Genomic DNA, 15125 nt, shown 5'->3' on the forward strand with positions numbered 1-15125 from the left:
GTAGCGTTCAGATACCTTTTTAAAAAAAAACAATCATATTTTCTCCCATAGAACAACATTAAATAATGTGTTAGTTTATGACTGGTTGCACTGAAGGAGTTTATAAGTGGAACTTATTCAGTACAGTGGCTTCAGGTTAGTGTCTAATAAACATACCGTGCTTACATTGGAAAATAACTTGATGGTCATTTTAATATGGTTGTCAGTCAAAAAAATTCTGAGTGGCAGAGAGATTACAAAGTGTTAAAGCTGAATATAAAACTAAACTGTAAATCAATGCAATGTGACACCAGTGTGGAGAGAGCTGAAGCATTTCTCAGGTAAAGAAAAGTTCAGGTGAAACCGAAGGCGTTTATGCAGTGCCTGAAACCACTTGGTGATTTGAGAGGAACAATATTGTTTTTTGGAAGCCATGGAGACATAATGATATGAGATATAACACATACAAAAAGACAATGCATTCAGTTAAAGAGACTTTTTCTAGGATCTTGTTTGCAGAGGTAAGAGCTTCATTTGAATGCATTAGTAATTTTCATAAAGAAGAAGGAAAGAGATCAACATCCAAATCAACAGCTGCTGCATTAACCTGACTCTCATTAAAGATACTTTTTCTTCTCCATGAGTAAAAAGAAAGATGAGTGTTCTGACTCTGTGTTCTTTTGCATCATCTGAGCTGCTGCCTCTGTGAATGTGCAAATTTTAAATGAGTTTAGCTGCTTCTGCATTTTAATTTACTGCTAATTCATTATGTACACAATTTTGTTTTTCATTATAGCTTTAATTCTTTTTCGCTACTCTTTTCTGAGCTTGCTTGTTGCACTGCGTTGTCTGACAGGTTTTGTAAAACCAGAAAAACAGGATGAACCCCGCTGAGGAGTGTGAAGAAGAAAGCTCCTCCTCCATGAAACACTCACTGTAAGAGATTAAGATTTTTTTTCTCTTATTTCATTATAGAGCTCTGTAATTCTTAATTCGGTGAGATAATGTAATATTTTATTATTTTAAATGGAAAATATAAATGGCTGATGCAATGTTTCTATTATGTTACATTCCAGTTCAGTCCAGAAGGACAGATCAGACTCTCCAGCACTCAGTGACTGGTCTATGTATCATCCACCAGAAATCAGAGCCTCCTCATCAGGACACAGGTAATGGCTCCTCAGGTTATGGTTGGTTTTTAGAGTTTAAAGGAAGCTAAAGTAAGTTAGCAACTGACTATAGAGATTGGTGGACTTTTTGGCTCTTGAAAGAAAGGAAGCTTCTTGAGTGAGAAGGCTAGTATTACTGTGAATTAACACCAGATGTGACACATCTGCATCATGTAAGTGAAGCACAAGTGAAGCAGTCAGTTGTGTTTAGAATCCACACTGCCTCCAACTCTGAAATACCAGTTCCTTTTTCCTCTTTTTTACCAAATGAAACATTTTTGGCAGATTTAAAGTTTGACAGCACAAACAGATCAGTTTTTATTAGTTGTTTCCAGAGAAAGGTCTCCTCATCCCCCCACTCCACTCTGCAACTACGAGACCAACAATACCATCATTGTTTAAATAAATTAATATTTGAAATATATTTTACAATGCTGTAGATATGGGGAGTGTGTGATTTGACTGGATCACTGTGAAGTTTACGCTTTACTCTAACAGTACTCAATGTAGAAAAAAGCAGGGCATGTCAGAAGACCTACCAGATGTGAGATGCACATCTAGCCAGTGTAGACTCAAATATGGATTAAAAAAACATGCCTGACAGGCCTGACAAAATATAGAGTAAATATTTCTTGACGTACATCATCGGGGTGTTCAGCTGGTTTTATTAGCTTTAAATGAGTGAATTTTTAGGCACACTGTAAAAACAATTTGGAGATTTAACTTTAAACAGTCAGTTTTGTTGTGTTGTGTTTTGTTCTGTTAATTTACTATTACATATTCAGTGAACATGACATTTTGAAACAAATTGTTTTATAGTGGTGTAGAGTTGCCTTTTTTACAAATATTTCAGACATTCAGACATTTTTTCCTTTGCACTCTCGTTCTCTCACACTCTCTCTTGCTCTCTCTCTCTCTCTCTCTCTCTCCCCATCACTCTCTCTCTCTCTATTGTGCCACACTCTCACATGCACACTCCCTTTCTTGCTCTCTTTCTGCCTCTCACTCACTCTCTCTCTCTCAGAGGAGAGAGGAGTTTGAGGAGTAGGTAAATGTGACCATGGAGGATGTCCAAACAAGCCAGGGTGAAACGTGTGACAAGTTAACCATATAAGACCTGGGGCTGGTTGGAAAATATTCGGGTCCAGGAGTGTTTATGTTGTAAAACTACTCATAATAAATTGTAATTTAATCTACCAAAGGAAAAGAAACACAGCAAATTTAAATGTTCAGTTTATGTTCTGTTCTTATTTATGTGCTCAACTTGGCAAATAATCTCTACCTTTTGTTGAAAGAAGATTTCATGACTGTAAAATAATGTGGCAGCCATTGACAGTGATGAATTTAAAGGCCGTATTAAATAAATCACCGGAGTGATTTCTATATTCTTTTGTAGTCAGAGCCGGGGAAAGAGGTCAGACTCGTCCATACCCAGCTGTCCATCCATGAAGAGTGACAAGTTTAAGGAAACCTCACAAGTGTTCAAAGATGGAGGCCCCTCATCTGGATACAGGTAACAGCTAATGATAAATTACTGATTGAACCCGCCTGAACCCGCTTTTGCTGTTATGAAGAATGACAGACATTTCTAAATTGATGGCACTTTTACATCTAGAAATCATACAGTTTCTCAAGGTTAAAATACACCCACTCTTGCAAATGTATTGTGTAGAATATTCACTATATACTGCATATCTGTGGCAAACTGTGAGTTTTAGAGCTAAGTTTCAGTTTGCACCATAAATGTCAAAACTCGTCAAAATGTCAAAACAATGAAGAAAAACACCTGTGTATTAGAGGTATTTTCTGCTAGCACCCCTTTGAGATTCAAATGGTATCTTAATGCTAAGCTAAATGCAATGCAACATCTGAAGCTTGTCACAGGCATGCTAGCAAATGTTTTACCTTGTGTGCATTAGCCTTTTCAGTAAAGAGCCCTGGCATAGCGCTCCCACCACTATCTTATATTTCTAAAAACTGACTGAATTGTCTGTGTACTGTTATAAATTAATAAGTAGTTATTTTCTATTTTATGTATTGTGATGCATTAGCAATTCCCTTAATGAAGACTTCATCTTTTTTAAGTGATTATTACAAATGTTTTCAAACATTAATGATCAGAGACAGAAGGATTGATTGGTTATGTATTGATATCGGCCGATTTCAGCCCAAATATGCAACTGGCTAATATTTCTCTAACTTAGCCAATCATGAGAACTGATTAGGGATGTAAAACATGTGAGCCATATTTTGTGAGTTAAGGACTGCTACAGCCCTGCGCGAGGCCCCTAGGTCACGGGAACCTGAAGTTCCTCCTTCAAATGCTAGATGGAAATACAGACCTTTTGACTAAGCCTATTAAGTTAAGTGTCCCTTATTAGTCCCACAATGGGGAACCTCCGCATTCTAACTGAAATGCTATGAATGATGGTGAGTATGTTACAGTGACTGTATTTAATTGGACTTCATTCACTTATTTTTAACAAGCAACAAGCAGAAGCAGAACTTTGAATTTCCTCACTGACCTGTGGAAATACCTCAGAATTACTCATTACACAGCTTCAGCTATCTCTTGTAAGAGGTGTGTTTATGCATCATTTAGATGCAGTGCTAAAAAGATGAAAGTTCAGAGTGTTTAGACAGAAAAACACCTTAGACTTTGTGTGAAGGTCCTACCACATTAAAATTGCTTCTATTTTTTGTCTGAAAAAATTGTACTTGATGTGAACAGTCCTTAACAGTCTGTGCTGAAAGGTAATCGGTAATTGCTTTGGGCCAGAAAAACTCTAACTCTATTAATAATTATAAAATAAAGTTGAAACTTTACTATGTATTTGTAAAGATATACTCTGTTTCTTTTTAGAATTAAATATAATGCATTTACAGTATTTTAATAATTTGTATGTCACTAGGTAAATAGTGTAGCGAACACTGCCTGAAACTTTACCCCCAAGCTGAGTGTTTACCTAATTTATTAACAACCTAAAAGTTAAGGGCCTTTTGGCTCCAGCGAGTCTGGAGTTGAAAGTGTAAAGTGTAAATCTGTCGACTCAACACTCCCAACTCCAAACTCAGTCAAATTTACGACTGAACCAAGAACCAGCACCCCTCTCCCTCGACCCAGGGGGCAACAGAACAGCTCCCTGGAATATTGGCCACATGGCCCTCCAAAGTCCTGTGGACAACTTTATCTTTAAGTAACAGAAAGTACATTTCTAAGGTATATGTCCACTCCAAACTGCAACCATTCGTTAGAACTCTTTTTAATTAAACTAGGCATACCAAGAACGGAACTGATACGACAATCTGGACTGCAAATTTAAACTTTCTAAATTCCCTGGGGATCTCAAGCATGGACCCATGGCACCCCCAAGGGGTGAAAACGAGAATTACCACATCACCACTGTAAGGACATGTACTTATAAGGAATCCAAGAAACTTCTGGCTTTGTCAGCTTGATTATCAACATTTATATAATCTGTAAGCAATACTACTTGTTGTATTAATCTTGTTGTTGTGTATTACCTAAATATTACCTGTATCATTTTCTACTATTAAGTGCTAGAAATACGTAGTGTATAACTTTGATAACAGACAGACCCAACCATTTAATTGCTATGAGTTTAGACCATTGACCAATATGTATCCTGAATGTGGTTTTCTTTTCTTTTCTTCCTTTGTTCCTTTTCTTTTATTGTCGATTTTATTTCTTCATGCATTGGGTCATATTCAGATATTATAGGCAAATATTACTTGTGTTCTTTAGCATATGTTGTGTATCAGGTAACAAGGGTTAAACTCTCTCTTAGAAACATACCTGAATATCCTAGTTGTCCATTCCTTGATTTTGAAAGTTAAACCAATTTGATGATATAGGAATGTTTCTTGTTTAAACTAGCTGAAACAAAGGAGGCAGTGATTCTGGGGAAGGCATTCCTAAAATTATGCACCACCAATCAGAGTTGGAAACAATGGGTAGCTAGCTAACCTTAGGTGAGGAGAACCTATCAGCACTCTGGCTCCACCTCCAAAGGTTAGGGCCTCCAGCCGAGCAAAACCAAAGTGCACCGCAAATTTCAGTAGTTCAGTTCAGAGTCCTGCGTTCTCAACAAGAGGATAGCTAAATTTCTAAGTTTGTGCTGGCCTTGGTCAGAAAGACAGCTCAGAGGAATTAGAACACTAAATTTTCAGATCTGAAACCTTTGTTTGTTTTGTAACTTGCCTGTTCATCTACACACCTTAAGTTTAAACCACCCTCAGAGAAGGAAGGTGGATATTTCTTGTCTGGCCAGGGAGAATATATCCATAACTTTCGATTCTGCTAAAGAGAGGTAGTTAGTTAAATTAGTATCACCAGCCTCAGAACCCTGATTGCAACCTGAACCTCGCCAGTGGAGTGGGAGCGGTTCTGACGCCACGGAGACCCAGCATCACACCCAGAGCCACGCACTGATCTGTGAACAGATCGACCATCGAAAAGCTGCCCAAGCTCCATCCTCAGACAGCCACGAGACGCCTCCGCCCAATCACTGACGGAAAGGCGCGTGCCCGCACGGAGATGCAGTACCCACGGCCAGCGAGGAGATTAACCACCGCGTGAGTTCCAGCCTTTGATCGAGTCTGTCCTGAGACGACCCCTCCTGAAGTCAGCCTCTGACTCCAACGTAAGCTGATTCCATCAATTTGCAGTCAGGGCCCTGACGCCAATTTATTTAATAAGAGAACTTTTAATAGGTATATCCAGCCATATAGTTATTCCCGTCCATGCTTAGGTTAATTCTCTAGAGGCTCTCCCAAGCGAATTCCCAAAACCACACTGCCTCATAACATTTAGCCGTGAATCACTCTAACTTACTCGAGCTATTTTGTCTTTCATTACTATCACTTTGTTTTGTTTTGTTTTCTTGTTTTATTTTCTATTGTTTATCATTGAATGTAGTCCAAAAGTAGTTTGATATTTAGCCAATAAATTCCCTTTTCTGAAGCATCCTTGGTGCGAGCATTTCTTCCTCTTGCCCTGGTCTGTAGACTTCGAATAAATCTGGGTTACCCCACACCCTTATATAAGGTTCTAGCAATAATAACATTAAAAATTGCAAAACCCGTTACAATAGTTAATAATTAAAATGCTAGCACTTATTAAGGCACAAATAACAACTGTATAATTATTATGATAATATTATTAATGCCAGGCATTCCTCCAGCTCTAATGTTTCTTTGAACCTCATCTCTCAGAATACTCTGGGAGATCATGTGCCTGTTGACCCTCCACAGCACTCTAATCATTGTTCACAGTTACCTGAATACTAATCTGGTTGACCTATTCTTGTTGTCACATTACTAGAGGTAGTTTCCCTGTGAGGTATTGTTTCTTCTGGTGAGAACGAGTGTTTTTTCTGAATGCCTTTTGTCATGTTCTGACAATGGATTCTGTGACTTTGTCTTTTTGTCTTTGCTTATTTGGATCTGGTTGCCTGGTTTCGTTAGTTATGGTTGTCTGTCTTTATTTTTCATTTTTTATTGTGAGCGTCAGGCTGGTTTGGTTTTGTTACAATTAACTGTCATTAACAAACCATTACATAATGCATGTGTTGCAATTTATAGGGACCCATATAAGGCCAATGAACATTTCTATGTGTGATGTTTTAATAATTTACAAACTTGAGAATTTAACCATAATATTTGAGAGCTTAAATACAAGAAGCATGAAGTCTATTGAATAAAGACAAAAAAAGCCCAGAAGTCCCTGAAAAGGTTCTGAGGATCCCTCACTTCTGTACATACAACAATTTCTGAATTACTGAAACTAGTAAATATGCTATGCAACAATACATAGATTAATTTCATTAAAATCTGAATTGTCATCTACTGAAAATGTATACCGAAAGGTATACTCTGATAAAGGTAATGTTCACAGTATTGCACATTATTTAAATGGAGCTGTACCTGTCTGTCCTGTTCCAAACAAAATCAAATATTCCTTGTGATGGCTTGTTTCTTACAGATTTGACCCTGCATATACTGGATCTAAACTTCAAGCGGACTTTAAATTGACTCTGAAACAGCAGTTTCAGTGTTTAAGTGAGGTAATAGTAAATACCAGAAACCCAAAATGTCTCAGTGAGATCTACACAGAGCTCTACATCACAGAGGGAGACAGTGGAGAGGTCAATAATGAACATGAGGTCAAACAGATCGAGGCAGCGTCCAGGAGAACAGCAACAGAGAACAAAAAAATCAAATGCAATGAGATCTTTAAGCCCTTATCTGAACAAGACAAACGCATCAGAACTGTGCTGACAAAGGGAGTTGCTGGCATTGGAAAAACAGTCTCTGTGCAGAAGTTCATTCTGGACTGGGCTGAAGGTAAAGAAAATCAGGATGTCCAGTTCATATTTCCACTTCCTTTCAGAGAACTGAATTTGATGAAAGATAAAAAACTCAGTTTGTTGGATCTTCTTCTTACATGGTTTACAGACATTAATGAAATAGATATTTCAAGATCACACAAAGCTCTGTTCATTTTTGATGGTTTAGATGAGTGTCGTTTGGATCTAGATTTTCAGAGCACTGTGAGTTTGTGTGATGTAACTGAATCAGCATCAGTGGATGTGCTGCTGATAAACCTGATCAAGGGGAATCTGCTTCCCTCTGCTCTCATCTGGATAACCTCCCGACCTGCAGCAGCTGAGCAAATCCCCTCTGAGTGTGTGGATCGAGTGACAGAAGTACGAGGGTTTACTGACCCACAGAAGGAGGAGTACTTCAGGAAGAGAATCAGTGATCAGAGTCTGGCCAAGAGAATCATCTCACATCTGAAGAAGTCAAGAAGCCTCTACATCATGTGTCACATACCTGTGTTCTGCTGGATTTCAGCCACTGTTCTAGAGAGAATGTTGGGTGAAGCAGAGAGTGGAGAGATCCCCAAAACTCTGACTCAAATGTACACACACTTCCTCATCATTCAGACAAAAATCATAAGAGAAAAATACACAAAGAACCAGAAGACAGATGAAGACATGCTTCTCAAAATGGGACAACTGGCCTTTCAGCAGCTGATGAAAGGAAACTTGATCTTCTATGAGGAAGATCTGAGAGAGTGTGGCATCGATGTTGAAGAAGCTTCAGTGTACTCAGGTGTGTGTACACAGATCTTCAGAGAGGAATCTGGACAGTTCCAGAGTAAAGTGTACTGCTTTGTTCATCTGAGTGTTCAGGAACATCTTGCAGCTCTATATGTGCACCTGACCTTCATGAACCAGAAGAGAAATGTGCTTCAACAGAGTTTGTTCTCTAAACTTAACACCCTGATGAATAAAGAAATTACAATCTCAGATGTACACAAGAGTGCTGTGGATCAGGCCTTACAGAATGAGAATGGACATCTGGATCTTTTCCTTCGCTTTCTTCTGGGTCTCTCACTGGAGTCCAGTCAGACTCTCTTACAGGACTTAGTGACACAGGTAGGAAGTATCTTCCACAGTAAAGAGGAAACAGTTCAGCACATCAAGATGAAGATCAGTGAGAGCCTCTCTGCAGAGAAATCCATCAATCTGTTCCACTGTCTGAATGAACTGGATGATCATTCTCTAGTTGATGAAGTTCAACAGTACCTGCAATCTGACAATCTAAATGAAAGAAAACTCTCTTCTTCACAGTGGTCAGCTGTGGTCTTTTTGCTGCTCACATCAGGGGAGAATCTAGATAAATTTGTCCTACAGAAATATAACAGATCAGATGATGTTCTTCTGAAGCTGCTGCCTGTACTTGCAGAATCTAGAACAGCTCAGTAAGTAATACTGAACAAAACTGTTACACTCACACAATATTAGAAATGTAATGAGAATCCAATACTTCTCTGTTGCTCAATTCTTTATTCATTCAAATTTTGAATATAAATTTAAGTAAACAAAATCTAACTAATTTTGCATGATTTGTTCATCTTTGTTTGCCTGTATTTCCAGCATCGTTTAGGATCTCATATCAGTCAAATTAATGCTAGAATTTTCATGTTGTTTCTTCAGACTTGCGCATTGTAATCTGACAAACAAAAGCTGTGCAGCTCTGGCCTCAGTTCTCAGCTCAGAATCCACTAGTCTTAGAGAACTGGATCTGTTTATGAATAATCTAGGAGACTCAGGAGTGAAGTTGCTCTCTGTTGGACTAATGAATCCTCTGTGTAAACTGGAGACACTGAGGTAAGATCATCTGTCTGAGAGATACACATAACCTGGTCTTTAGTTAAGACATATTTTCTAACAACACTTTCATGTTTGTTAATAAAGTTTTTGTAAACATAGTACTTTTTTTTTTTTAAATATTAGTGTCCTATTTTCTTGAGCATCATGCAGTCCTAAGGTCCTGAAGCCTGGATTGTGTAACAGCCCAAGCTGCAGCTGAACTTTTCCAATGTCAGGCAGTGTCTGAACATGTCTATGATAACATGTTCACCAGTGTTTCCCATGCACATCTTGGGAAAACTGTTTTGGAAAACAAAAGAATCACATTTTTAAGGCTCAAAGTGGCCACAAAGTGAGAACCTTACTCCGGTTAATCCATCATTGTGGATAATCAAAATTAAACCCAGATCAGGGCTTTAATCACAGATTTGATTATCCATGTTTAAAATGCATTGGTGCTGCACAGTTTGATTGAAATTAAAAACCTAGACTAACAATGTGATTTACTTGAAACTGCTTAATTTAATCCTTGTAGGTGCAACCACCTTAAGTCAAATAAAACAAACGAGACTAAAGAAATAAATAACAAACATCATACAAAGCTTAAATAAAATAAATAAAAGCAGATACAAAATAGGTTATACTTTATTTTAAGGTTTGCTTCTTAACAATTTATAAACTGTGAGTAAGCAATTAGCAATACTCCTCTAAACTGAAACATCATTTGTAAGTTAGAAATGTGATATAGATTTATTTATATGATGTTTGAAGTTATCTCTTTATATTATAATGAGTGACATGTAGAATGTCTGTCAACAGAACCACCTTGTCAGAAATGGGAGAGAACATTTTGCCTTTGAGTATATCCTAAGAGTGAGCCTGGGTAAAAACACCACTGTTTGCAATTTTGAATGCCATGCCTCCTCCTCTTGTGCCACTGTATGCATGCTAGCACAGGTTTGTTAATTTTTGACCACCAAAATAGCAACTGGGCACAAACAAATTAGTGATACACTTACATTGTACCACTAAACTGTGATTCTGCTTGCATGAAAACAGCAATATTCATGATTACATAAAATTAATAATCTGCATGTTACAACATTAGTACATACTTTAAATAAAATGTATTGATGTTTCATAAAGTATTTAGTTTGAATATTAAACTGACCTTTGTGTCCTGAACTGAAAGAGTAAAGAATGTGTTGTTGTTCTCTCTGTAGGTTGGAGAATTGTAACATGACAGATGAAGGCTGTGCTGCTCTGGCTTCAGCTCTGGAATCAAACTCCTCACACATGAGAGTGCTAAATCTGTCCAATAATAATCTACGAGATTCAGGAGTGAAGCTTCTCTCTGCTGCATTTAAGAATCCTCTCTGTAAACTGGAGACACTTAGGCAAGATAATCTCTCTGAGTGCCACAGATGCTTTTTAACTGCAGTCAAACCTTGTTTATGAGGTATATGCTGAACCGAACTGTGTATCCTGAACTGAGAGTGAAGACTGTGTCTTTGTTCTCTCTGCAGTTTGTGGCATTGCGAGATCTCAAATGAAGGCTGTGCTGCTCTGGCTTCAGCTCTGAAATCAAACCCATCAAATCTGAGAAACTTGAATATGTCTCTGAATAATTTAGGAGATTCAGGTGTGAAGCTGCTTTCTGCTGGGCTGGATAATCCTCTCTGTAACCTGGAGAGACTGAGGTAAGATCATGTCTCTGAGATGATCTGAGGACCAGGACATGTACATTAATATTGCCTAAAAGTGAGATTGTACATTCGTTGTACATGACAGATTCAATAATATTAGTTTTTTTTTTTTTTTTAAAAAGATGTGAGCATTGAATATTAGCCCCCTTTCACAACGCCCAGAGGACTACCAAAGAACAGGTATTCTTTGGTGCAATGTTGTATAGGTAAACTAAAATTATAATGTTAAGTTACTTTAAGTAAAAGTTAGCCATCAGGAAAATATTTACTGTTCCCTCTAAGCAAAACATAATGTCTTACTATTCATGCCTCCTCCCATTGCTCTATGAATGAGATAACTGAGGAAAAAACAATTATAGATGGCCAGGTCAGCTAGACTTAAACCAACTTTAATTTCAACTATTACTGCTAGCTACCACATAACGCTAGCTACCATAATAAATATATACTTAATGACTGTTGTCATGTTAATAAAGTTCCTGCTGAACTGATCTGTGTGTCCTGAACTGAGAGAGTGAAGAATATGCCAATGTTCTCTCTGCAGGTTGGAGCAATGTAATATCTCTGATGAAGGCTGTGCTGCTCTGGCCTCAGCTCTGAAATCAAACCCCTCACACCTGAAAGAACTGATTCTGTCTAAGAATAAGCTAGGAGATTCTGGTGTGAAACTGCTCTCTACTGTACTGGAGAATCCTCTCTGTAAACTGGAAACACTGTGGTAAGATCATCTCTCTGAGAGTCACAGATGACCTGGTCCTCCTTAAGACATATTCTCTAGTCATGAAGACTTTTCATTCTCTTATCATGCTGTTTATTATGTATACAAACAAGGCAATGGTCATAGACGATAAGGCAAACAGACAGATAGAAGGCTCAGTAAGGCTCTGAAAACAAAGACAATACTTCACAAAGAAGCTAGACTAAAGCCTGGGTTTATATACTAAACTCACAAACATGTGAACAAGGAACAGTTGTGCGTAATCACTAGTCAGGTGAAGCAGACTGGTGGAGAGTCATGTGAGGGAGATCAGTGGAGAGTCATGTGAGGGAGATCCAATGTGATCTGGAGTGGGGTTCTGGGTAATGGAGTTCAGAGGCTGGGAGGCAGAGACAGTGGGAACGGAGGGAAGCGTCACATCCTGGCCTTTAGACTGATTGATAACTTAATTTGTAAGCCTTATATAGTACTTTAAATGGATTTCAGTTTTTTACATTAAGTAATGAAACATAAAATGTATCCAAAATATTCAAACACATAAATAACCAGAATAAAAGCATTACACTGTGCTTCAGAACAATTAACATTTATCCTAAAAAGGCCATGGAAAATGCCTATTTTCATTGTCATTACTGTCTATTAGCTTCATCTCCATAAAAAGAAATGTAAAAATTGTAGAGTGTGTAATCAACCTGAGATCAGTGATTGCTTAGTTATTTAATTCTTCATCAACAGAATCATGTACTTTTAGCTTTCTGGTCTGTATACATCTAAGTCAGATAGACACTGTTCTCTCTGCAGGTTGTATAATTGTAATATATCAGATAAAGGCTGTGCTGCTCTGACTTCAGCTCTAAAGTCAAACCCATCACACCTGAGAGAGCTGGATCTGTCTGAGAATTACCAAACAACAACAGGACATGAGCTGCTGTTAGCTCTTAAGCATAATAATCATTACAGACTACAAGATCTCAGGTGAGTTAACATGATTTATCTGCATGTGGGAAACTGGTTCCAAGTCTTTTAAATTAGGAACTTGGTCATTATATTCAATAAATTAGTGTTAAAAATATTGCTTTACTTTTGTATTGAAATTTATTTTTTTGTTTCTTACTTATTTTTTTTTACAGTTTCTAATGTGATGACGTGTTTTACTAATCACCAAAGAGGCAACATCATGAAGAGATGGAAGTGATTTCTGAATGTGTTTGAGGAGCTGCAACAGCAGAGGGAGACACAGTGTGTGAAAATACCGCATGAATGTGTAGACTAGATGGAGTTGTATGTTTATGTACAGGATACTTCGTGAGAAGAAAAATAGTACTGTGGCCTTTAAACTGGTCATCTATTTCAATTTAATTCAGTTCAATTCAGATCAAATTTATTGTTGTTACACCAATACAAGGCTGTACATTAAAACAAATAACTGTCAGGTGTAAAATAGTGCAAATAGAGTGAAACAGCACAAAGACAATAGACAGAAACACAAAGAAATACGTGCATAGATAGTAAATACAGAATATGTAAATCAACTGTAACTCTAGAGCAGATATTATAGGTAGAATTCTAAACTATAGTTAAGCCATAAATATGTAGTATTTGATTGGAAGTGCAACATTGCATGTTGAGGTAAATGAGGTCAGGTGTGAAAATTATAGTAAGTATTTGTAAACAGCATCACAGATGTTATATTTAGAAAGCGTACAGGTAAATTACCATTAGCAGAGGGGACCTATTATGCTCATATTCATTTTTCATAATTTTATTTTTGGGGTCTACTAGAACAGATTTCCATGCTTCAGTGTTCCAAAGACACATTTTTTCTCCTACTGCACATCTCTATACACTCTCCATCTATAACACTTTATTAGAGCTCCGGTGTCTTTAGGCCTCACCTCCCGATGAGCCCAGTGTACTCTGATTGGTCAGCTCACCCACTCTGTTTTGATTGGTCAGCCGCCCCATTTACCGCCCCTGTCTTGCAGTCTGGATTCAGACCCTTCTTTCATGAGCAGCTGTAAATAATTGTGTGGCTGACTTCAGCTCTGAAATCAAACCCCTCATTCCTGAGAGAGCTGAATCTGTCTGAGAATTACCAAACAAGGACAGGCTGTTAGCTCTTTTACATGATAACTATTACAGACTACGAGATCTGGCAAGTTAAAATGATTTCAGACTGGCAGGCCAGTCTAGCAACTGCACTATCTTACTACAAAGCCACACTGTTGTAATACATGCAGAATGTGGCTTGGCATTGTCTTACTGAAACAAAGGAGGTCACTGAAAAGACATTGTCTAGATGGCAGCATATGCTTCAAAATGTGTATGTACTCCTCAGCATTAATGGTGCCTTCACAGATGTGCAAGTTACCAATGCCATTGGCACTAACATATCCCCATACCATGATAAACATTGGCTTTTGAACTTTACATGGGTAACAATTAGGATGGGTCTTTTCTTCTCTTTCTCACAACATCCATTATTTTAAAAAACACTGTGAAAGGTGGACTCATTTGCACTTTGTGGCAGTCCATCTCAGATGAGCTTTAGCCCAGATCAACAGCAAACACTCAAATTCGTAGATGCAGCGGTGAACTTTATGCTGCTTTTACTGACGATGTTTTTCCGAAGTAGTCCTGAGCCCATGTAGTTGTGTTCATTACAGAAGAATGTCAATTTAAATGCAGTGCTGTCTGAGAGCTCAAAGGTTCCAACCTTACTCGTCGTTTTATTTATTTATCCTCCTCATTCCAAAGAATATATATTATTTATTTAATAATTATTAGTATACTGGACATTTTTCCCCCCAGGTATTCTAGGTCTACAGAAGCAGGTATGTCACCATACTCATTTTATGTGTTTGTACGTGACACATTCTGTATATTGGTATTTAATAGAATGGTTAATTTTTTTTTCTTGTCATAGACAAAAATCAAATATGGCAGCTGCCAAGATAGATGCTTACCACCTCCAAGACCAAATCAAACACTGTTTCTGATTTATGTTGTATTTGTTTCAAAAAATGTTTTTGTATGGATTAATGTCTTGTAATCTGGATTCAGTGTAGTAAATTATGCGTTGATTAGTGTAATAGACAAATGTATTACAAAACTCAGTTATTTAAGATTTTTGTTTATTTTGTAGAATCTTATGTGTATTTAGGAGTGACAGTAGATGATGTTCTGCAAATCTGGTTCTAATATCATTTCTTGGAAACTTCAAATGATTTCACTGTCCAGTACTTGGGACATTAGAATTAGGCATTTGAAATCTGCATGATTTTGATGTATGGACACATTTATTATTATCAGAATAACAAATCCAAACAAAACACTTAACATTTCATGTGTTTCAGAAATATTTCTACAACAC

The 15125-nt window shown here is 37.5% G+C and overlaps 1 protein-coding gene across 1 annotated transcript; it reads left to right on the forward strand.

Moving 5' to 3' along the window:
• The first annotated feature begins 639 nt into the window (after window positions 1–639).
• Window positions 640–12946, forward strand: LOC118805381 (NACHT, LRR and PYD domains-containing protein 12-like). Its single transcript, XM_036566136.1, has 10 exons — window positions 640–915; window positions 1056–1148; window positions 2545–2661; window positions 7153–8937; window positions 9173–9346; window positions 10552–10725; window positions 10855–11028; window positions 11579–11752; window positions 12554–12727; window positions 12883–12946. The coding sequence occupies exons 1-10, from the start codon at window positions 860–862 to the stop codon at window positions 12887–12889; spliced, it is 2928 nt and encodes a 975-aa protein (XP_036422029.1). The 5' UTR covers window positions 640–859; the 3' UTR covers window positions 12890–12946.
• The last annotated feature ends 2179 nt before the right edge of the window (window positions 12947–15125 follow it).

Source organism: Colossoma macropomum, unplaced genomic scaffold (assembly GCF_904425465.1).
Source record: "Colossoma macropomum unplaced genomic scaffold, Colossoma_macropomum, whole genome shotgun sequence".
Taxonomy (NCBI): Eukaryota; Metazoa; Chordata; class Actinopteri; order Characiformes; family Serrasalmidae; genus Colossoma; species Colossoma macropomum.